Here is a 23,419-nt window from a genome sequence, read left to right on the forward strand (position 1 = left end):
CGGGCACTGAGTCCTTATGTGGCTGTGGGGACACCGCCTGCCTGATGGAGAAGGGCGTGGCGCGCGGCGACGTCACAGCAGGCCTCCGACCCGGCACTCAGCACGGGGCTGGGGCTCGTGTTGGCTCGGCCAATTCTGGTTTCGGCCCAAGTGTCACCAAGCCAGAGACCCTGCCTCAAACGAACCTGCCCTCTACCCCCCTCACTCTTAACCATGCTGCCTGGTTTACTTCCCTCAGCATCTATCAGGATCAACGATCCGGCAGTCCTCTGGTCCCCTGTCAACTGTCTGACCCCTCCGGACGGAGAGCCCAGGGGAGCGGAGCCCAGGTGTGTGTTTGGCCGCTGTATTTTCGGCATCTGGCACGGTGCCCGGCACGGAGAAGGGGCCAGGCATATACAGGCCGGGCAGAGAGGGGTGGTGAGGGGGCCTCAGGTGGTGAAGGGACCACACACCCCGCAAAGCCGGGGCAAAGGAGCTATGTGGCCGGTGCAAGGCTGCAGACCGTGGGGGGTGGCGCTGGTGCTCGGCCTGCCGATCCTGCAGGGGCAGCTCGCCTGGCTGTGCCCTAGCTGTGCCCTCGCGTGTAGGGTGGGGACACGTCCACCGGCAGGGTCGTCAGGAGAATGAGCCACGTAGAGGCGTGTCACAAAATGGGAGCCCCTTGGGGTGCTTCTTCTGAGGGCTCTGTGGAAGGGGTCTGGCAGCTGAGGGGGGCCTGCCTGCTGAGACTCCCGGTCGGCCTTCCCGGTGGGACTATAGTGGCTTCTGGGACTGCCTCTTTTTATAAAAGTCTCACTGGAGGCCATAAAAATAAAATGGCCAGTGTACAAAACTGATCTGGGAAAAATCAAGTTGCAGATCCTTTAATGAATTCACAAAACACGAGTAAGAGCCTGTAATTTTTTCCTCTCGATGCTCTGTGGATTCTATGTGAAACCCGGGGGCTATCAGAGCGATCTGGGCATCACTCAGGACGGCACCTGTGCGCTGTGGTGTAAGGGAACAGACTTTACTGCAGTGTCTGTGTCCTCCATGAGGTCGTTCCTGTGGAGCAGACTCAACGCCGTTGAAGGCGCACAGGCCTACAAGACTCTGCTTGTGGCCGTCCACACAGCAGCCTTCAGCTGTGACGCCGGGCATACTTCTCCAGGAACGCTTGACCTGGATTCTGCTCTCTGTTTCGTTTCTGGTCTTAAGATTATGGGATGATATGATACCGATAGGAGAGGTATTTTTACACACTCAAGGGCCCCTGAGAAACTGCAGGCCAGCCTGAAACTGTCCGCGCCCCCCCTCCCCCCAAAAACAATGGCATGATACAAGGAGAACAAACACAAAAACGGGAAGCAGATTCAAGATCTGGGCACAGATCAGGGAAGCCAGATCCACATTCCTCCCTTACGGACGATGCTGGCAGCCCGTGGCCGACACGGACAGAAACTGTTCCGCTTATCCGGCCAGGCAGTACTGCGACCATCGCCCCCCCCTCCGCGGACAGGAACCTGAGACCCCCCAGGGCACGTGAGGGTCCCCCGGGTCCCGGTGCCAATCAGTGGTGGGCTGGTACGCGGAGACTCGGGCAGAGTGCCCGCCTTACTAGGATCTTCCACAACGCTTACGGGCACTTTGGTTGCTTTTTTAAAGATTTTATTTTTAAATCGTGGAACTCGAACTCACAGCCCTGAGATCAAGAGTCGCATGTCCCACTGACTGAGCCAGCTGAGTGTCCCTGGGGACTTTAGGCTCCAAAACTATGGACTACTCCTCTAGGGACATTTAGGGACACTCCCACCTACCCCCCCCACCCAACACCGGCACAGCTCTGTTCAGATGTTCACAAGAATGGGACCTGTGTTTTGGGGAGACGGTCTCAGGGTACCTGGCCCTGAATTAAATGTTTCAAAATAAACCTTTTTAAAAGTGGAGACTCCCAAACCTGGTACATTATAATCTGAAAGGTTGGGTATCATGGTAGGTGGTAAAATAAAAGTGACAGGGAGACACGTTAAAGGGACAGAAACTGACAGCTCAGCAATCAGGAGAGAAAAGAACCAATTCCTCATCTTAGAGCAGGGTACCAAGAGGTGAGGCTGCTGTCGAAAACGATACGGCTGCACGATGTCTCGTGCTCTGTCACCGAGAGAGCCTGCCGCCTCTGGGGTCGCTGCGAAGGGGGCTCCGCCTGGAATCGGGGGAGCGCGTGTCAGTGGACAACGGCTACCACCCTGTGGCTGTCAATAAAAGAAGCCGCACAGAAGCCCTCAGGCTCACGAACTTCTCAAACGCGGGCAACCTGCTCAACCTCTGATGGGAGAGGGGCAGACCTCCTCTACCGGCCTGGCCAACAGCGGTGTCCCCTGTTCCCCTGTGGCACTCGTGCCTCGGCTTGGACCCCTGCAATTCTGACAGCCTGTTCCCCTGACTGGTTTCCGTCCTGCCCTCAGGGAGCTGGAACATGGCATCAGTCCCACAGAGCAACGCCTTGATGGGGACAAGATTACTTGGGCCATTCGGTGGGACTGAGCAGTGTCACAGCTTTTTATCTGACCCGGGGGACGGAGACGTGCCATTAGCCGAGAGGCACTGGGGAGCAGGGGAAGAGTTCTTTTCTAGGAAGCCAGGAAGGGCCCAACCGTGCTCCTTAATATCAACCAGCTGCATGGCCCAGGCCAGGCTCGGCAGCTCTTTTCCGGAAAGGGTTGGACGGTGTGCATTTTAGACTCTGCTGCAACTGCTCGACCCCGCTGTTAAGTGACCGTCGGCAGCCGCGGGAGCAGATGGGGGCGGCCGTGCTCTAAGAAGCTCTTACTTGCGGTCGCTGAGATGGGAATTTGACGTGGTTCTGATGCCACAAATACTATTGTTTTTTTCCCCACTCAGTAAAAACAGTAATAATCGTCCTCAGCTCCGGGGAAGAACAAGAGGTGGGCTGGGTTTGGGCCACACGGGCCTCAGCGCGTGCGCCCCCAAGTGACGAAAGCCTCAAGGCCCGGCTTGTTCGTCTGCAGGACGGGAACAGTAACACTTGCCCCGTCTGGCCCACAGCACTGGGAAGGTCAAGTGTGGGGGGGAACGGGTTCTTTACATAGACGATGTGGGAAAAACCACGTGTTCATGAACACGTGGTCAAATTTTCACGTTTGCACAGTAATTCCCACAACAACCAGAGACCTTTGTGGATGAAGACGCGGGACGTAAAGCAATCTGCGCAGGCCCGTTGAGGGAGGCCGCTGGTGACAGGATGGGGTGGGGGGTGGGGGGAAGCGTGAGGCTGGAGCCTCCTTCCTGCCACGCATCCTGCGGCAGCCGTGGCCTCGGGGGTCCCCCTCGGGCTCGCGGCCACGACGACACCCGACACCCCACCCAGAGCCGCTCAGTCTAGCACCTGCACACGGGGCCCCACGCCAGCAGCGGCCACTGACTGACTGCTTCTACCGAGGAGGGGCCCTCCATGCTGTCAGCCCCACCGAGCAGACGCACTTTCCCAGAGTCACGTGGTTAAGACCTTTCACCGCTCAAGTGCTCCATCCCACCATGAAAATGACCCAGACGAAACCTTCAGGGAAAGCATTCTCTCATTCCATCACGAGGAAGAATGCCATTCCCCCTGATTTGAGTTTCACGTGAAGAGTTAAAGGTTCATGTAGGCAGACAGGAAGTGGGGAACCTGAGTCACGAAATGTGACTTTCAAACTTCCCGCTCATTAAGTGCTACCCTCAACTGCTTGAAGAACAATCGTGACGCTGTTGCTGGTATCTCTCTCGCTAGTTTGTGTGGTTCTTAAAGATCTCGCTTTGCTCCTTCCTTTCTGCTACCCACTCCCAGACTAAAATCGTTATGTGTATACACTGTATTTGGGAAATCCCGTGGGGATCTCTATCATTTACAGTTTTCCACTGAGACTAATCTCGTGAGTGGTACCATCGTGACCATCTTTCTTGAAACCCAAAGTTAACAAGGAAACCTAGAGAATTCAGTGTGTGTATATACAACTCCAATTTACCACTGACACATGACAGAGAAAGTGCAAAGCCCTCAACGATTTTTAGGAGATCATTTGTTCACAGCATCATTTTTTCACACTTGTTTTGCTGAGTCAAAACCACATTCTGCCTTTCATTAAATACTGAACCATATTTACGAATAAATAATTCTGATATTAGGAACACAAATGTGAAAAGAAATATTACCGTCCCCACTAATTTCATCTGCAGATCCAGGTAGCATGCAAAGAAAGGGAGGGTGGGGAGGAGAGGGGCAGGGGAGAGGGGAGAGAGGGAGACACACTATTAACATGACAAGTAAATCAAAGTGCAAGGAAAACAAAAACTCACCCCCCAGGTCTCATTCGAAAGACAAAAGAGCGACTGCAGCAGAAAGTGTGTTTACTCCGTTTAAGGACATTATGGCGAGTTTGAAGCTGTCAACACATTATACAAAGTTACACAGCGGTTCAGCAAAGCTGCTTTCTACCACACTGAGCAAAATTAATCCTATACGCTCTCGCAGTTAAATGCTAAAAATGGCCTTTACCTCCCTCAAAGGGAATGTGCATCCGCTCAGATAGAAGTGAAAATAACCAGTCATTAATGAGTCTGGTAAAGGCTAGCCAGGGGCCCAGCCCTCAGCACGCCTCCTCCAGGAGGGCCTCCCCCAGCGAGCCATGGGGGTCCCAGGACACGGGGGCCAGAGGCCAGGCCCAGCACATAAGCTGTACCACATGTCCAGTTTCCATTTAAATTTATGCAGTGTTGTTTGGAGAAATTCCTGTTCTACTTACAACAAACGATCTCTGCTTTCCAGAACACTATCCAAGTGGCCTGGCTGCCTCTGCCCCGCGGCACCCCAGAGCGCCTGCCAGCAAAGCAGGAGCAGACGTCCGGGGCTCAGCCCCACCGCTCTACTTCGCTAACTCAGTTGGCCCGCAGCGCACGGCCCCCGAGGCAGAACACCAAGCCCCGTAAGGAAACCAGGAAGCTACGCCTCGCCCTGTCATGCGTGGGAAACCCGGCAAACAGGCAAACAAAAAGTCTTCTCTTGGACAGCAGCCCAGAGACGGTCACCGCGAACCGTCGCCCCCCGTACGGCTACCGAGCGCGGACACCCAGCACAGGCCACTCTGCTCGGGACGGTCTACGAGCGTGGGGTTAGGTCCGCTGCCGGCACGGGCGAGGGGGAGCTGGCGCAAGCTAGTGCAGTACCCGTAGGAGAAGGCTCGTGGGAACAGAAGACCAAAGGGAGAAAGCGCCTAGCTTTCTTAACTTTAGGCTGGCGGGGACTGACTCCTTTACAAAGAGGCGAGAGGAAGGAAGAGAAAAACAGAAACACATTATTCAGTACAAAAGGAAACTTCGGTTACATTTTAAGGCAGATGTATAAAGGCAGAAACAAAATGGCAACGCTTTTATTTCGCTACTGGCACACTTTAACTATGCTTGAGTTTTAAAAAACGTATTAACATTTTAAAGTGCAAGTTCGTCTTTTAGCAAAGATTACTACCAGATACAGAAACTTTTGGACAGACATAGGAGTCTCCCAGCTCTGCCGAGCCAGCCAGGTGAAGGTATAGATATTTGTACAAATAACAAAACTAAAACAAAATGAGACTAGACAAAAAACAGACGGATAAACAATTCAAGAACCTTGTGGACATTCAGCCATACAGAAAAACTGCCAGAAACTAGCAGATCCGGATTTGTGAGAGTTTTATGAGCGATTTTTCCCAAATCCTCAGCAAAGACACAGACTCACAGACCTTAAGTGCACACTGTGAATAAACTGCCTTAACGTAAAAACCAGCAAGGAGGTTTGGACACACGGGCTGCAAAGCGCCTACCTAGGGACTGCCTGCCTCTTTCATGTACTTTAAACTCGTGTGACCGTCCTCTCTGCACCAGACACCGGCTGGGCCCACGTCACCCATCCTAGCCCTCCAGGAGCACACAGCACAGGAGAGCGGAGAAGCAGCGGGCTTCTGTCAAAGCGAAGGTCAAAACAAAGGACATACGGTCTCTGAGATGCAGCGGTGATAACGCGTGACAGAAAAGACAAAGGAGACATGTAAAACTTAACTGCACAGCCACAGGGGCCCCTCAAGAAAGGCCAGGGGACCAACTGATGGCCAAAAGCTTGCAGACAGTGTCACTGTGTTAGCGGATACAAGTGAGAGGAACTGAAACATAGGATATGATATTCCAGACCGGATGGGGTACCCTGCGACCCCAACCTCATTACCAAGCATCTCACCTCCCACCCCCGGCAGCGTGAGTGCCGCTCCCCGCGGTGTCTCGGTGAAGAACGGGGCCCAGTGTGAAGCCTGAGTGCCCTCTGTCAGGCGGGCGGGAGCTCGGGCCCGGGGGTGAGGAGAAGGGGCCGGCCTAAGAGCTCTATGGGATGGTACCCGGTGAGACAGGAACACGGGCTGTGGATAAGGTAACAGCAGTCTATCACTATTAGGTTTTCTCATTTTGATAGTTACGCTGTGATTGTTTAAGATGATGTCCTCGGTCTTAGGAAACACACGTTGGAAAGTTTATAGGCAGAAAGACACACCCTGTCCACAAGGGCTTTCAAATGGTTCAAAGGAAGAAAACTGGGTGAAGGATAAAGTGGGCCAAAGTACAAACACAGTGAATTTGAATAAGGAATAGACGAGACTTCATTTTACTGCTCTTACACAACCATTCTCCAAGTGTGAAATTATGGAAACATAAAAAATACAAAGAACGTGTATGTGAACTGAGATGCTGGCCCCACTATTCACTCCTTGACCTTGAAAATCTTACCAAACTTGTTTGTGTTTTATTTGCGAAACGAGGCAGGAGCAGAGGCTTCTCCCAGGGAAGAGCTGTGGAGAGGGTCCCGGGGGACTCCCCAGGCCACACGCACGCGGCCGCCACCGTGGAAGTGCTAGCTGTTCCCATGTTTCCATTGCTTGTTTCTAAACTGAGCTGAGAATTCTTTACATTGACTTAAAAGGCAAGTAGCTTTTTAAAAATGTAAGCACAGGAAAACCTTGGATTGTAAGTAACTTGTTCCACGAGTGTTCCACAAGACGAGCAAACATTTCTAATAAATTTTAACTTGATAAACAAGCGGTGTCTTGAAATACGAGTCGTACATCACATGATCACAACTGAGCCAATGGTTCTTGAAATGTGCTCTGATATTTAAGCGCTCTGGGTTACAAGCATGTTTCTGGAACGAATTATGCACGCAAACCAAGGTTTTACTGTATACCTTTTCTTCAGTGATACCAAGATCATCCCACATCATTAAAAATGTTGGGGCTCCTGGGTGGCTCAGTCGGTTAAGCGTCTGACTTCAGCTCAGGTCACGATCTGATGGTTCGCGGGTTCGAGCCCCGTGTCAGGCTCTCTGCTGTCAGCACAGAGCCTGCTTCGGATCCTCTGTCCCCCTCTCTCTGCCCTGGCCTGCTCACATTCTCTCTCAAAAAAATAAATACAACAAACTAAAAAAAAATATCGTTAGGACCCTTCTAATTACTTTATTTGAGATACATTATGTTATTCAAGATAGTTACATTTGTTAAACACCTGCCATGCGCTGGGCCCACCATGTAGACGCTAGCCTCCCAACTCCTACCTTACTTAACTTGTGTTCTCATTCGGGGAAAAGACAAAAAACAAAAAGGTAAATTACCTGGTGTGTCAACACATACGTGCTACAGGGACAAACAGAACAGAAGGGGGCTGGGCGTACTTACTTTCTAGTGAGGCTGCAACTTTAAACACGGAAGGAGCCATTTGCAAAAAGCCTTCGGGAGCAGAGGGAAAGGGTCGTATACACATGTGGGCAGAGCAAACAGCAGCAGGGCAGGCCCGGCTCTGCAGAGGTGAGCCTGGGCCACTTACCGAGGAGCAATGAGGTTGGGCAGGGTGACAAAAGAGTGAGGGGTGAGGGAGAGGTGGCCAACGCTCCCAGTGATGGCACAGACCTAGAAGCCCACGTCAGGGCTCTGGCTGCGCTGTGAGTGACGTCAGGGTAGATGCCCGTAAGAAAGGAAGTGAGGTGATCGGCCTTCACTGTCAAAGACTTCCCGCGAAGCTTTCAAAGGGTGCGATAACTGCCAGGCTACCGCAACCATCCAGGCACAGAGTGGGTGCATGTGAACAAGGGCAGCTGCACAGAAAGCTGAACTGGATACACTCTGAGCGCTGAGCCAGTTAGGATGTGCCGCTTGACCGATTATAAAGGAGAAAGAAGCAAAGCACCCCAAAGCACCCCAAAGACTGGTCCAGTCAGCCAGAAGGAGCTGCCACTAAGAGGAGGCTGAGAGGTGTATGCTCAGTGGGGAGGTCAGGGCTCCCTTCTGAGCACATGAAGTACGAGAGGCTCATGAGGCCCCAGAGAGCAGTCGGCCCAAGAGTCTAGGGCTCAGGGAAGCTTCCGGGGTTGGGATGGCACTTCGGGGGTAACCAGCATAACGAAGGCATGAAATACAGTAAGATCCCGGAGGTGGCAACTCTGGCGGCAGAGAAGAGGCCCCAAGACAGGGAGCCGGGGTCCTCAAGCGTGGAGGGTGGGGTGGCAGTGGTGAGGCAGGCAGGAGGGGAGTCAGGGGAGGATGATTTCCAGAAGCAGCTGGGGGAACGGCAGCACCTCCCGTGCCGAGCTCTGTCGCAGGGGGTGGGGGAGGCGAGAGGAGGGCCGGAGCCCCACACAGAGGGGCCAGGGGTTGGAAGAATCGCCTAGCACCAACACAGAAATCACCCGGGGGCTTGGAGGGGGCGCCGGGGGGCGCTGAGCCAGGATTCAGACACTGAGCTCCCCTCCAGTCCCCGTGCAGCAACAGCTCGGAGAGAAGACCGTGGCTGTGGCCAGGAGGGCAGCAGGGCAGCGGCGCCCACAGGACAGGGTCACGCAGGTCAGGGAGGGTGACCAGAGGCGCAGAGAAGAGCGGGAGAGGGCACACCACGGGCGTGTGTGATGGGGATGTGGGCGACATGGGGCTTCTCGAGGGGCTGGCACAGGGAAAGCGGCCGGACCTTCAGGGCAGATAGTGTGGGTGGGCAAACTCTGGCGACCATCCAACCCGGGTGGTCACGGGGGCCCCCACCCCTGACGATGCTAAAGATCCACAGATTCGTAATGAGGCTCCAAAAAGAAAACACAGAACAGGATCTGACTTGGAAGGCAAGAGTCCTTGTTTCACAACTGGAAAATAAAGGGAAAGAAGAAGGCAGTTTTCTGGCCTTTCTTAGGAACCAAGTGTGTTCAAATGTGTTGTCCCGAACCACGTGGTTGGGTTTTAACAAGTTCCACAATTATTATGCAGCTACATCATGCTAAAAACTCGGAGGGAAAGCTTGGAGGTCAGTTATAGAATTTATATTTTAAAAGTTTCAAGCCTTCTTTTAAAATGTTTCTCTGTGAAGAAAAAATATAACAGGGCCTTTGGACATTAGCAGTATTTGTTTTTCTATTTGGCAAGATGATACATGGGATTCTTGCATTTTAGTAATGATTTTTTTAAGATTAAAGATTTTTAATTATTATGTTAATAAGCCCACCCAGAAGATTTAAGAAGGTTCAGGAACCAGCTACACTCAAACACGGCCAAACTGTGAAGCAAACGGTAGTATAAACACTCTCATTCAAAGTCTCTCATGAGGTACTGCAGACCCCTTATTATGTGGAGGTGACTAGGGACAAGGCAGGCACACTCTCCATTTTGGAATCAAGTGCACAGGGCTAAGGGAACAGATGTGTGTGGCCTGGAAAGAGTGTGGAAAAGTGAATATCCTGCTTCTTTTCTTTTCTCTTTTCTTTTTTTTCTTTTCTCTTCTCTCTTTTCTTTTCTCTTTTCTTTTCTTTCTTTCTCTTTCTACGTACCTACCTACCTACCTACCTACCTACACTACTCTTGAGAGACAGTGTGAGTGAGGGAGGGGCAAAGAGAGGGAGAGACACAGAATCTGAAGCAGGCTCCAGGCTCTGAACTGACAGCACAGAGCCCGACACGGGGCTCAATCTCACGGACTGTGACATCATGACCTGAGCTGAAGTTGGAGGCTTACGTGACGGAGCCACCCAGGCGCCCTGTGAATGTGCCGTTTAAACTGTTGCCATAGTCATTATTGCTCTGCCTTTCAGGCGGGCTTGTTTGCAATTTGAAGCGTGTCAGGCTGCTGCCTCCAGGGAGCCTACACATGTCCCTCTACATGCCTACAGCCAGGGGTCAAGGCCAACTCAAGGGTCAGGACTGGGAAGCCAGTTTGGCTCTGGATACTACTTCTTATGTGTATCGTGGATGTTTCCGTACCCGTGTGACTCCAGAGTATTTTTCTCAATTCCGTTAGAAGACAGAAAGGACAGCCAGGTGATCTAGCAGCCCCAATCTCAGCAGAGGCAAAGGGACTTCAAGTGACCTCATGGTGGTGGTGCAGGGAAGCCAGCGCAGTGGGGTGTTTCGATCATCCACGTACGGCACCATCAGCCGTCCCGACCACCCCAGGGAGACACAGCTGTGAACCTCTCAGTGGCTAAAAGTCTCTCCTAACACGACACTGATCATAGATCCCTACTCATGACCGCTGAAACCTCAAGAATTTCCAGTAAGCCAGGTATACCATCCAACACTTAACCGCTTTGTGCACATAAAAGTAATCGGGAGCATCAGCTGGATCAGATTATGTCACAGAGCATTTAAGGTACAAAAATTAACTCTGTGTGTACTAGGCACTAAGACTCTTAAATTAGGGCACTTTTTAAAAATGCCTAAAAGCTAGTGTTAAAAGTCAAGGTTCAGCGATAGACAGAGACTACCCGTAAAGCACGGCATTATCAGCATAGGAGTTAGCGTGTAAACCAGACAAAAGAAATGCTTTCAAACTTGAAGACAGGGCAGGTGTGAACTTTAACAGAAGAGTGTCAGGGAGGGGTCAGCACCACACTACTGTTGCCAAAGGAGGTGGGGGGGGGGGGACAGGCTAAAACGCAATTGCACTCAAACTCTCCCAAAACAGCCATCCCTTCCACAGACGAAAATCACTAAGTTCTGAGTGATTCAGTGTGATCTCATGTGAAGACAATGGGTTTTGGGGTCCAAGACGTGGGCTTCAAACAGGCTATTACTTACTGTGTGAACCAGGCCAAGCCACCTCAGCCCTGAGTCTCAATGTCCCCTCCGTAAGGTGGAGACAGCACGAGGAACATGGCCCTGAGGTTTAAATGAGATAATGCACGCAGATGCACCAGGCATCATCTCTGGGCCTCATTCGTATATAAATAAGTACTATTTACGGAGCTGGAACAGAGCAACGAATAAATGACAGACCTAGTATTTCAGAGACCACAGGAAAAGAGAAAGTACGATAATTATTACGGATTATATACACACCACCTTACAATTTATACAACTTTACAGTTTACAAGCTACTTTTCCATATTTTATAAAATGGACTGTAGAATCTATAAGGAAGCAGCTAAAAGCAAACAACATCTACTTGTTAAATATATTTTAGTTTAGAGTAACTTTTAGTCACAGACTCGAAAACCCTAAAAGTAATAAAGGAAACGCTGATGCATGATTAACAACTAAACTAAAAGAACCTGTTACAAAGTCAAAATTTTTAAAAATTGCAATAAGGGGAGCCTGGGTGGCTCAGCCGGTTAAGTGTCCGACTTCAGCTCAGGTCAGGTCAGATTTCATGGTTCATGAGTTCGAGCCCCCTGTCAGGCTCTGTGCTGACAGCTCAGAGCCTGGAGCTTGCTTGGGAGTCTGTGGCCCGCTCCTCTCTGCCCCTCCCCCATTTGTGCTGTCTCTCTCTCAAAATAAATAAAACATTAAAAAATTTTTTTAAGTTGCAATAAATACTGAAAAAAATATCATCACATAGGTCTCAGCAGAAACAATGACACCGAACATTTCCACAGACAGAAAAAGGGTCACTACACATTGGTTTTCATGGCAGAGATACAAAAGAGAAAAATTGTTTTACAATCTCTGGTCCAATTATAAGTAATCTAAACATCCAACGGGAGCCTGTTCATAATGTGGTGGCATCATCACCACATGTGACCCTCTACTTCTGGTCATACAAGGTTTTATGGCTTGATGAAGGGCTTGGTTATTAAAAAACAAACAGCCCCTAAAATATAAAAACCATCCATAGAAAACAACCAGAGTTTATGCCTTCAAACACATTTCAAAATCAGCTGTATTCACTGCCCTTCCTTGGAAATATCTGTATTCCTGGAGAATCTGCACACACACGCACACAGCTCAAGCCCTGTCACGGATGCAGGCCGCACCCCTCCCTGCGGTACTCGCAGACCCCTTCGTGCACGGACGGGCCTCTCAGGTCTGAGTCCTAACTCAGCTCTATAACATGCACGTGTTTCCTAAAAACTTAATAACTGGGCTAAAAAATTACTTCAGGCCCTCAGAATCTGGTTAATCTTCACATTTGGCGACATTAAGTTCATTTTCATAAGGAAATTTTGTCCAAATTTCAAAGATGAATTCTCCATATACTCAACATCGATTACAACTGTGATCTTAACGAAGATCATCTAGCAGGGAAACTCCCCTAAACGAGCACTGAAAGGCAGTACGGCCTCGAGGGCAGTGACGACCCGAGGTCCAATCCCAGGTCCACCATTTCAAGCAGCGTGACCCTGAACAAGTTTGTTTACTTTCTCACCGTTCCTTCCTTGTATCTGTGAAATGGGGGGATGAACAAGACCCCGTAAAGCTGTCGCAGGGGTTGAACAATAAGGCACGTGAAGGTTTAATGCCGTGCAGACTATAGTGAACGTTTGGTAAAGAGAGTCCTGTCGCCTGCTGGCCATGTGTGACCTTGGCCAAGCTCCCGAGTCTGGGCACCTGCAGCATCATCTGGCCCTCCCCTGTTCTCTGTGCTCCACACTCCTGCTCTGGGGCCCAGTGCACCGCGTCTCCCTGTCTGCACGGCTCTGTCTCTCCCTTCATTCAGTTACCTGCCCACGCATCACCTGCTCAGAGATACTTTTCTTTACCGGTTTTATTATTTTTTAAAAATGTTTTTCATTTAAGTAATCTCTATACCCAACATGGGGCTCGAACTCACAACCGTGAGATCAAGAGTTGCCCACTCCTCTGACTGACCCTGCCAGGAGCCCCTCGACCAGAATTTTAAATAGCCTCTCCCTCACTGCTCTCGGTTTAACTGCTTGATTTCAATCCAGCATGTCTGGCCTGTCTCCTCCGTAGACTGTCAACTCATAAGGGAAGAGGGCTGGCCTCGTTTTCACCATCAGACCCCAGCGTCTGGAACTATTCGCTGACTGAATTACCGTTAAGTGGGAAATGTACGACCGGAACAACACCCATCTGCCAGGGTGTGCCACGGGTTAAATGAGATACGGCAGGACACAAAAGCACGTGCCATGGCTGGCATTCTGCTGGACCGCAGCCTCACCCGGGAGCCTGGAGGCAGAGCGGGCTCGCCGTGGGGGCAGCAGGCGCAGGCCTGTGCAGGAGCCGGGGCGGCTGGATCTCTCCCTCGGGTGCCGTAGGGCTTCCAGGCTGCCAGGGAAAGAAGCACCCTCGGGGTGGACAAACAGTACTGGTTTTCTAGGTATCGGAGAAACAGCTTCTGGATTAAGTGTGAGGCAGGCCCCTCGGCCTCTGTGGAAGATACGAACACGCCAATCCCACCGACGTGGTCCAATCCCACCGACGTGGGCGAGCAGCAGGAGGAATGACCGAGGGTCAACAGAAACCCGAAGCCATCGGTGCTGTCGCTAAATATCCCTAGACAGCGAGGACTGTTCTTCACCTGTAGCTGTAAATGCCCAAAGTGACAGCCACGTAGGAAACAGGACCACCGACTCTGAGGACCAGAAAGACTGACACGGGACGATGAAAACAGTGTCCGGGCCAGGGGACCGCACAGGTGGGCTGAAAACAGCCGTGAGGAGGTAGGGAGGGGCGCAGGCCCCCACTTTCTGGAAAACAACATGTCGGGGGGGGGGGGGAGGCCACTGAGGGCTGAGCTAACGAGTCTAAACTCTGACTGACTGTAAATTACAACTCAAGTTCCTGAGCGGCGAGCTGCCAATTTCAATGAAACACATGTGACAGCAGTGCAATCAATCAACATGGAGAAGAGACTGAGGTAGAGACCCAAGGCCGCGGGACAGCTAGGAGGGAACCGTGAAGACCCGGGCCAGACCCGGGGCCGCGGGACAGCTACAGGGAAGTGTGAAGGCAGAACGATCAAGGGCGGGGGGGGGGGGGGGGGGGGGGGGGGGGGCAGGGGGAGGTAAGACCCCGGCGTTCGAGGATGATCAGCCACTAACAACGGAGGTTCAAAGCCTCACGTGAGGACCCTGATTAAAAGGGGTCAGGAAAACAGGAGAAGGAACAAGACGTGAAAGAAGACATGGAGGTTCTGCGAGGCCCTACTTTATGTCACTTGGGCTGTGCAGTCCTGACGCGCCTAACGGGGCACCTCTGCTCTGCCTTCAGCGGGAAGGGCCGTGGGCCGGCAGGATGACGGAGGGTGGCGCTGAGGCACACAGGGCCCGCCCCGCCCGCCCTCACCTGCTCCACACAACACCCTGCACGACATCCGGGGCCGCCCGGCTCGCTGGCTCTCCCGGATCCAGGGCTGCTCATAGACAGACTGCTTTGCCACGCTCACCACCTTGCACCGGGCGGGCTTTTGTCCCTCCAACCAGAGTACAGACTCCCTGAGGGCCTGGTTTATGTCTGCCCTGTCTCTGCCGCCCACCACGGCCTGGACGAGGATGGGCCCACAGGTGCAAATGCTGAGCACCCCTGCGCCACTGCCAGGTCAGGAGAGAGCACCGGGGAAGGCAGCATGCAAGCACACTCGACTGCGGTGTTAGAACATTCCGGCAGCCCTGCAGCCCACCAGCTTCTGACGCAGGCCCGGGGTACAAGCTCTATACTCAAAACGCCCTCCCCCTCGTCGGGAAGCGGTCCGTGATTTCTTAAACAGCAGAGCTCTGACACACATCTGTTGCACAGCTCATCACTAGAGGATCTTGGCCAAGTGTATAAAGGCAGGGGCACAAACACTTCTTGACAGAGGGCTTGTGGGGTGTTTGTGCACGATCAAAAGTAAGCAATTTTATTTGTAAGCTGGAACATGAAAAAAAGAATACAGTCATCGACTGGGCAAAAGCACAAAACTAAATTTCAGGAAGATTAACCCAAGGGAAAGTAAACTAATAGGAATTAGGTTTCTTCTAAATCAGATCATCAGACACCGGAGTTATTAGGAAGCTACCATTTTAGAGATGTAACGCAGAGCCAAGAACGGACTAGATGTGTGCCCAGGCACGTGTACACGTACGTGCACACAGATGTATGTATCCATCGTGTATGTGTTTTAAGACAGCAAACGTGGGTCCACAGGAGATGCTTCCTGCCCTCACTTTCCTCTCTTTTCCACATTTTTAAATGGGGAAAAAAGGCACATATGTTTAGAAAACATACCAAGGAAAGCACACCATACTCATGACACCAGCAAATAGTTAACATACTGATTGTGCCAGTATCTTAACTATATCTTTCAAAAAAGCAATATTCAAACACCACTTTATGTTAACTGTGAAAGACAAAAACCACTTAAAAACACTTCACGTTTCCTGAACTCAAAAAAACAATAAATACACAAAGTATATTCTGTTACATTCTGAATTGCAAAGATAAATTATAACGGCAAGTTCAAAATTAAAAATATTCACTCTAAACACAACGAACACGACATCACAACTGAAGAATAACCTGGAATTCTATACAGTCTTGGAAGTAATCTGACATTATCCATAAGCGTCTCATCGGAAGAAAACTTGCGAGCCACATTTAAACCTATTCAATGATGGTAAAGTTACGGAGCTCTGGGTAGTCAGACCGTTCGGTTTTCTAAGCTGCTCTAGCAAGACCGACCGCAGTGAAGACGAGGCTGCTCCTACGTCTGCACAAGGCTCTGTGGGGCAGCCGCTGTCTGGGGCTTTCCGGGTGGAGCCTCTCACCTGACACGGAGACCGCGTGTGTCCGCACGCCTTGCTTCTCGCTGTTGGCCAGCCTGTAACAGAGAGGTGCAAAGCCGTGAGTGCCGCGCCCTCCAGGCCGAGCCCCCGCCGAGCCGACAGACAGGGAGCGCCTGTAATCAGGACGCTGCCGCTTCCCACGGAGACCAGACATTTCAAGGCTGATTTTTAGAAGATTAAATTGCACTACCTGAGGCATTTAAAGGAGTCAGACTGCTTTACTGGTCTACAAGGCAGGAATTAAGATCGACAACTGAAGGAACGCTGAGCCGCGCTGAGAAAGCCACTCCCGACGGTGGCTTTGGCACACCACCACCGTTCGCTGGCCAGTGGTTAGCAGGCTGCGTAAAATTTCACGCTTAAATGCCAGACTGCAAGGGACCGCCCCACATTTATAGGGTTTCTCCAGGAGAAAAAACACCTGGAAAAGAAATCTGCACTCCTAAACGTCATCTGAAAAACTGGAGTATAACTGGTCCTTCTTAAATTTAGTGCGTGTAAGAAAGCAGATAGTACACGAATATATATTTTTATGTACAGCCTGAAAAAAAAAGGAAGCTTAACATCTGCTTGCTTGTTTCGTGAAATGGCTCACCAACACTTGCGTTTTGCATGTTTACACACATAAAATAAAATTTTGGCCACATGTTTTAGCAACACTTAAAAAATACAAGGGTAGGTCATTTAAAAATTTTGGAAAACACAAAGCACAGAGAAAGAAAAGGAACCCAGACTCTTCAGATGCCAAAGTGACTCTGCTGTTTTTCCAGAAGACGACTTTCTCCAGATACGCAAGCGTGCGGTACAGAAGCACTGAACAGAAGACGCGTCTTGTACGTAGAATCTACACTAGGAAGCATGGGGACTGAGGCGATCCCTTTGGGGAACGGGAAAGGTCCCGCAGGCGGCTGTGTGGCCTCTATGATCAGCAATCATAGCCTAAAGCCACGGGACTGGGCTCCTTTGACTGAATGCTCGACGTAGCTGAGACCTAACGATCCTCTAAGTGGAATCAGAGTTGCTGTGCAACACATCAGCCGTTTCTCTTCCACTGCAGCTACGTGACTCAGGAAAACCCTCTCTGAACCCCACGCCCGGCAGGGAAGGGTGCGTGTGCTCCCGAGAGCAGGTTCACTGTCGGCCTCCACGTGCTGTTGTTGCCAAAGCAGCGGGAGGGGGGGGAGGGGGGGGGCTTCCTCGGCCACGCCGCGTTTCCGGGTGCTGCCGCGAATCAGCTTTGCCACAAGTGCACGGATTCCGCCGCCCCCGGAGCACCAGCAGTCACAGCGTCTGCTGCTCTGTGACTCGTGGCGATTCCGCTCTTCCCAGGTTTGCTTTATTTGTTTGGTGTCTACAGCATCTGTTACCGCTTCTGACCTACTACCTTCTTCACCCGCTTTTATATCTACGTTTACGATTCTGCATATCTTAACCCTCAAAGTCATCTCAACAGACTTTCCACATCTGAAGATATTCCGGGCACTGGTTTGTGGCTTAATGTGGGGCATCAGTGTGTATCTGTTAAATATCACTGAGTTTGTGAAGACACTGCCTGGAAGCCCAAAGCTGCTCTCGGCCATCCCCCCACTCACCCGCACGGCTCCTGCGTGGCTCCTGCGTGCCACATACTTTCCAGGGCCAGGTCTACAAGGCCACGTGACCCTGGCCGTCCACAAGACCACGGGGCGTGGATAAGCAAAAAGATAGTATGTTTAAAGTGGGATAAGTACTACAGCAAGGCAGAAGGTGTTATGGGCACGCACACGGGGACGCTCTCCAGGACTGGGGGATCGTGGGGGGTTTCTAGAGAGAGCGATGCAGGATGAGCCCGGAAAGATGAGCAGGGGTGGAGCGGGGTCAAGGAGGCTGGAGGGAGAGTGGACCATGAGGGAGAAGAGCACTTACGATGGCCTAGAGGTAGAGAGAGGACAGTCTACTCCAGTAACTAAGAAAACTTCAACACAGCTTTAGAACAGTGTGGGCAGTGGTGAAGCAAGCCTAGCGTGGCCGGCAGAGGAGAGCGGTCAGGGTCCCGCTCGCCGGCCCAAGGACACATCCCTTGTAAGCAAGACTGACAGCTGATTTGACTTCTTTCTGGAAATACTGGTTTTCTACTTCCCTAGTCGCACACCTAGAAATGTGGTTATTCAGGCAAATGGAAAATCAAGCATGGAACCCACACGGTCTCTAACACGACTAAGTGACAAAATGCACAAAGGGCACTTACTTTGGTATTGATGGCAAAGCCCGTTCACCTTCTGGAGAAAAAAAAGAGAGAGAGAGATGAGGTTCCTTCTGTTTCTTTTGAAAAGACTATGTGCAGAAATCAGAGAAGAAGTCTTCCTCCAGAATTTAGCAATAACCCTTTATTAAGGAGGTCATTATGCTGTTTTCATGGTCTATTTTCAATATTTATAACACACACAAACCAACCGGGGGTGCATGTGGTTTAAAAGGTACCGCCTAATCAAAACAAAGCAGAGGTGGAAAGACATCCCTCCCAGGAAGCTCTAAAAGATGAAGACAGTCTTCCGGTCAAAGTCAATGTGACTTACACCAAAGGACATTTTGTACTTCGATAAAAACGCTCACCAGTCGCAACACCAAAATCTGTACGGGAAGCACAAATAAAAGGAAGACAAATCCTCGGGCTGTGCAGAGGCAGAGGGGCTGATGCACCAGAGCCCAGGAACCTGAGCCCCCGACCTGGGCCCTCTACTGGGGGTCACCTCCCATCAATGCCTGGAGCCTCGTGGCTCCAGGCACTGTGAGTCGTTCCGGGTGGTCATCACAGCGAGGCAAAGGGCTACGTCTGGTGGCTGGGGGAGACCCTCTCCCCTCACCCTCCTTCTGTGAAGTAGGAAGCACACGCAGTCCCCAGTTTAACGTCTTTTATGTGGACAAATCTGACAGGCACTGAACTAATCCTGTCTTCTACTCCATCCCTGACCTAAGTCGCTACCACAATAATCTTCCCCAAGTACAAACTCATCAAGTCATCCCCCTGCTTAAAACTGTAGTGTCTCGTTTTTGGGTTTTTTTTACGATTTAATTTTTAAGCAATCTCTACACGCAACGTGGGGTTCGAACTCCCGACCCCGAGATCGAGAGCTACACTCTGCTGACTGAGCCCGTCGGGCGCCCCTCTCGATGGCTTTTAAGATGAAACTTAAGCACATCTGCGTGTCCCACGAAGCACTGTTTTTTCTGCTGGGACACACAACACCTCCCTGTCTCCCTCTCTGGGGTGTCCGCCCACCTATGCCCCATCTCTCTGCCGCCTTCCCAGGGCCCCTCTAGCACTCGCTGCCCTTGCACTTGCCCTACAAGCCAGCCCCAGCAGCTCCGTCGCCCGCCTCTCCTGTTCCATTCTCCGCTGTGCCCTGCTCTCTGTGGCTGCATATCGTATCTCCCTGAACACAGCGTGCTGCCTTCACACACTCCAACCCTCGGAAGAAGCTCTTCCTTCTTGGTAGAGATACCAAGAATTCCTCATTTGGTAGAAACACCAAATTCCTCAATTTCTTAAAGCTCAACCCGAGTGCGATCTGAGCTCAAAGGAGCCCTTCCTGCAACACCCCAGGAGGCTTCGGGCGGCCGTGCTGGGGCTCTGGCCTCATTACAGGGCACTTCCCACCCATCAGAACCGCTTGAAGGTTACACCGAACCTGCCCACGGGTGTCTCGGGACACTCAGCAGGGTACCCTGTGCTCAGACGGCTCTCGGACCACCACTCGGTTAACCAAGAACTGAATCAGCCTCGGGCCCCGAGTGACTCTTCCTGAACAACTGTCTATTTACCGAGAAAACAGAAACCAGACCAACTCGCACGGACGCTTGCGCGGCATGAGTGACACAGAGCGCACGCGGCTTCTGCGTGGCGCCCGGGGCGCTACGGCGATTCCACGCGAGCTTCCTCACTCCGACTTCCTGGCCTCAAGTTTCAAGCAACGTAACCAAGTTACAGCACGGAGGCCCAAGTGGACTTCCCGGAACTTCCTATCAGAACACCCGTGGCTGCTACCAGCGCATGTCGCCCACATCCACCACCGCCCGTTAATAACGGCCTTCCAAGCGACTCGTCAGCGTGGCCTCTAGCCGTCTGCACCCCCTGTTGGAACGCCTGCTTCCTTGGAGAGAGAAAGAGACCAGTTAATAAACACGTGGCACACAGACGCTTCCTAAGCAGGCGGGCAGGAGCAGAAGGCAGGCTGTAAATGAGCCGACTGACGAGTGGAGGGTCTTAACAGAGCACTTTCCAGAAAGAAATGATCTGAAAGTAACAGACCTCTGAGAAAAGCGGCAACACACAACATCGGCGGCAGCATTCTCAACACTCAGAACTCACCGCCCGAAACACCCGGTTCCAGGGGTTAATTTCGGACATTCCTTTAAATTCACAAAGCTGAACGCACACGTAGGACTTCTCGAGTCGTTCGTGGGGGGGGGGTATGTTATTTGTCTGAATAAATTCTTTAGGAAGAAGGATGGATCTTCCTATGAACCTACATGTGACTTTTAATTCTCGAATAAAAGTTTTTAGCTGTTTTTTAAAGTTAAACAGTACAGACACACCGTAGCAAATCTAAATCATAAAGGTACGTAACGTGGAAAGGCAGTAGCCCCACCCCCTTTGCTTCACACACACCTGCCCCTGCCCCCTCCCCGGGATTGCTGACTGTCCACAGTCGGTCACTTAGCTCGTCCAGATATCTGGACTCCTTTATTCTTGTAAATAAACACACAAAGGTTTCACTACACACACACACACACACCCTCGCACACTCACTCGCGTGCTGTAGGCTTTTAGCACAAAATCAGCACCATCTCATCACTGTTTGCAGCTACGGAGCTGCATCGGGGGCGTGTGCTCCCTCATCCAGCGGTTAATTCCCACAGTGTGGACGCTCACGCTGTTTCCGGTTTTGAGTGATTACGAACAGCGCAGAGGGAACATCCCGTGTCTAACTTTGCAGGAGGATTTCCAGGAGGTGGACAACGAGCCCCAACAGCTGGCCAACAAAGTGCAAGGGCACATCTTCCGCGATGCCTCACTTTACCAAACTAGTAACACAAAATGCGATCTGGCTCGTTTGTGTCCAGTGCTTACTGGACATTTGTGTGTCCCCCTTCTGTGAAGAGCCTATTTCCATCCTGGCTTGTCTTCGTGAGCTGGGAGAACGTGTGAGAAAGAAGAGATTTTAATGCTCTGGTGTCTGTGTCACAGACATCTTCCTCCCCATATCGCAGCTTTAGAAATATTTCTTTTGGGGCGCTCACGGGGCTTAGTCGGTTGAGTGTCCGTCCCTCTTTCTCTCTGCTCCTCCCCCACTCACTCTCTGTCTCTCTCTGTCTCTCAAAAAATGAATAAACATTAAAAAAAATTTTTTTAAATGTTTGATTTACAGTTATTTCTGTTAGGCAATGTATCTTCACTTTAGGCATCTACTATAAAACAGCTGTGTAATAAATGAATATGCCGGGATTGAGAATCAGGTGAGTAAGTTACTAAGTCTAACATCTCACTCTGTAAAGACAACATAAAATTGCTAACAGCCAGTGTCCTACTAGGTTTTTATGAGAAATATTTTCACTTATGCTCTTGTCATACACATGAGGAACTTAATGCATCACAGCTCACAAGATCTGATATCAAAACGTTTACCCCAAGGAGAAAAAAAAGCCAATGAAACACCAACACAGGAAGATGCTGACGTTTCAAACATGGAATGGCCGGCTTATTTAATACTTAACGTCTGAATGTTATTTCTAGGTGTACCGACAAACTGATAAAGAATATTAGGGAAATCAGCATAAAATTTTTTAAATTATTCGCTAAAAAGGAGACAGGCAATATGTCACACTGAATACTTTCATAAAATACTAATTTCACGGAAAGGAATTTCCCTAAAACATTTAAATCATATTTGCAAGGTACATATATCCCTGCTTAAATAAAGCACGAAATGTAAAGCCAAGAGTCTGTGTCTGCACGAGTTCTGACAAACAGTGGCCTTTAGACATTCCTAAAAGCAACTGTGTTTCATACAAAGAAAGCTACTATGAACATATACTATATTTCAGAAAAAAGAACAATGACTAGGTTTTCTTGGTCTGATCATGGTGTCACAAACATTTTTGCTGATTAGCTGTGTCCTTACCGGCTTTCTGGCTGTGGCTTCCTGGCTGTGGCTTTCGCTATTGTTTCCAGAGCACATGAGGACACTAACTTTTACACAAAGGTTCCAATGATTCCCCTGCCTCCCATGCCCCCACTGCTCCCTCTAACTGCTGTCAACACGGGGTACTCGGCTGCCGGGCGGGCTGGGCTTTCTGTTGCGGCTCGACGGGAGTTCGGACCTTCCCCATCTGCCCTCCTGGTGCTTTCCTGTCTCCCCCCCGTACAGGGCACGCAGCCCTGCGGGACTCCTTCTCTGTGACCATCCTGGTCAGGGAGGTGAGAGCTGCAAGGGCCCCGCGCCACCTGCCACAGTGCTGGCTGCTCTGTGGGCACCACTGTGGACCCACCTACCACGCCGTGAGGACGGTCAAAGTCAAGGTTCCCACAATGTGTCAGGGTCCCACTGCAGCTAGCAGTGTGATGGGAACGATCCTAAGACTTACGTGCCACAGTATGTGGTGGACACGGCTCCCAGCCTTTTATGAGGTCATTAATCCTCCCTAAACCATAAAAGACAGGTGCCACGCTGTGTCTTGTATTTTACAGCAAGAGCACCGAGGCACAGAGAGGTTAAGCAATTTACAGACGGCAGCACAGAGGACTCGTGATTCGAACCCACAAGTTGATAGAATTCTACAGCCCAAATTTGTCTTGCTACCACTATGCTATTATCCTGCTGGGAACATTTCGTTTGATTATTTCAGAAATCCAAATCTTCTCAAACGGCCATTATCACTGCCTTGTAAAAACCCCACATCGCTTTTGAGGTGAGAGAGCCTTGTTTCCGGGCCAGTTATTCATTCCAATCATCGACTTTATACATCATGACTGAGAATGGATTTTGTTCTTTTCTCTAAGCTTTTGAGCTCTATGAGAAAAAACGGGAAAGATGCTTTATTTGACACGCGTGACAAAGGATCCCTGGAAGCAAACAGACCCGGAACACGATCCTACAAGTGTCTTTACGCCGACGGCGGCCTAGAAAGCGCTCCAGTGTGTTGCTCGCACCCAACAGCCTGAACGCCAGCGCTGTCTCCCCGGAGCTCCGTCCAAACCCAGGCTGTGCGTCGCCCTCCTTCCCCAGAAAAAGCGGCATACGATTCGCTGGGCTGAGTCCCCGTGTTCTCGCCACACGCACAGGCCGATCCACGAGAAGGAGCGCAGGCTGCTGGGGTGAGCCTGCCAGCAGCTCAGGGGACGCTCAA

The 23,419-nt window shown here is 50.9% G+C and overlaps 1 protein-coding gene across 14 annotated transcripts in view; it reads right to left on the bottom strand.

The window, feature by feature from the left end:
- Nucleotides 1-23,419, bottom strand: part of PTK2 (protein tyrosine kinase 2) — a 257,636-nt gene that overhangs the window by 72,630 nt on the left and 161,587 nt on the right. For 12 of the 14 annotated variants that reach the window (XM_042924271.1, XM_042924268.1, XM_042924270.1 and 9 more), the window contains 2 exons: nucleotides 18,261-18,291; nucleotides 16,016-16,068 (listed from right to left, as the gene is read on the bottom strand). In XM_042924271.1, coding sequence (XP_042780205.1) covers nucleotides 16,016-16,068; nucleotides 18,261-18,291 — 84 coding nt within the window. Of the gene's footprint in view, nucleotides 1-4,194; nucleotides 4,213-5,205; nucleotides 5,290-16,015; nucleotides 16,069-18,260; nucleotides 18,292-22,194; nucleotides 23,181-23,419 lie in introns of those variants that run through there. The other 2 variants (XM_042924281.1, XM_042924276.1) reach the window with 2 other exon arrangements.

This window comes from Panthera leo, chromosome F2 (genome assembly GCF_018350215.1).
Source record: "Panthera leo isolate Ple1 chromosome F2, P.leo_Ple1_pat1.1, whole genome shotgun sequence".
NCBI classification, from domain to species: Eukaryota; Metazoa; Chordata; class Mammalia; order Carnivora; family Felidae; genus Panthera; species Panthera leo.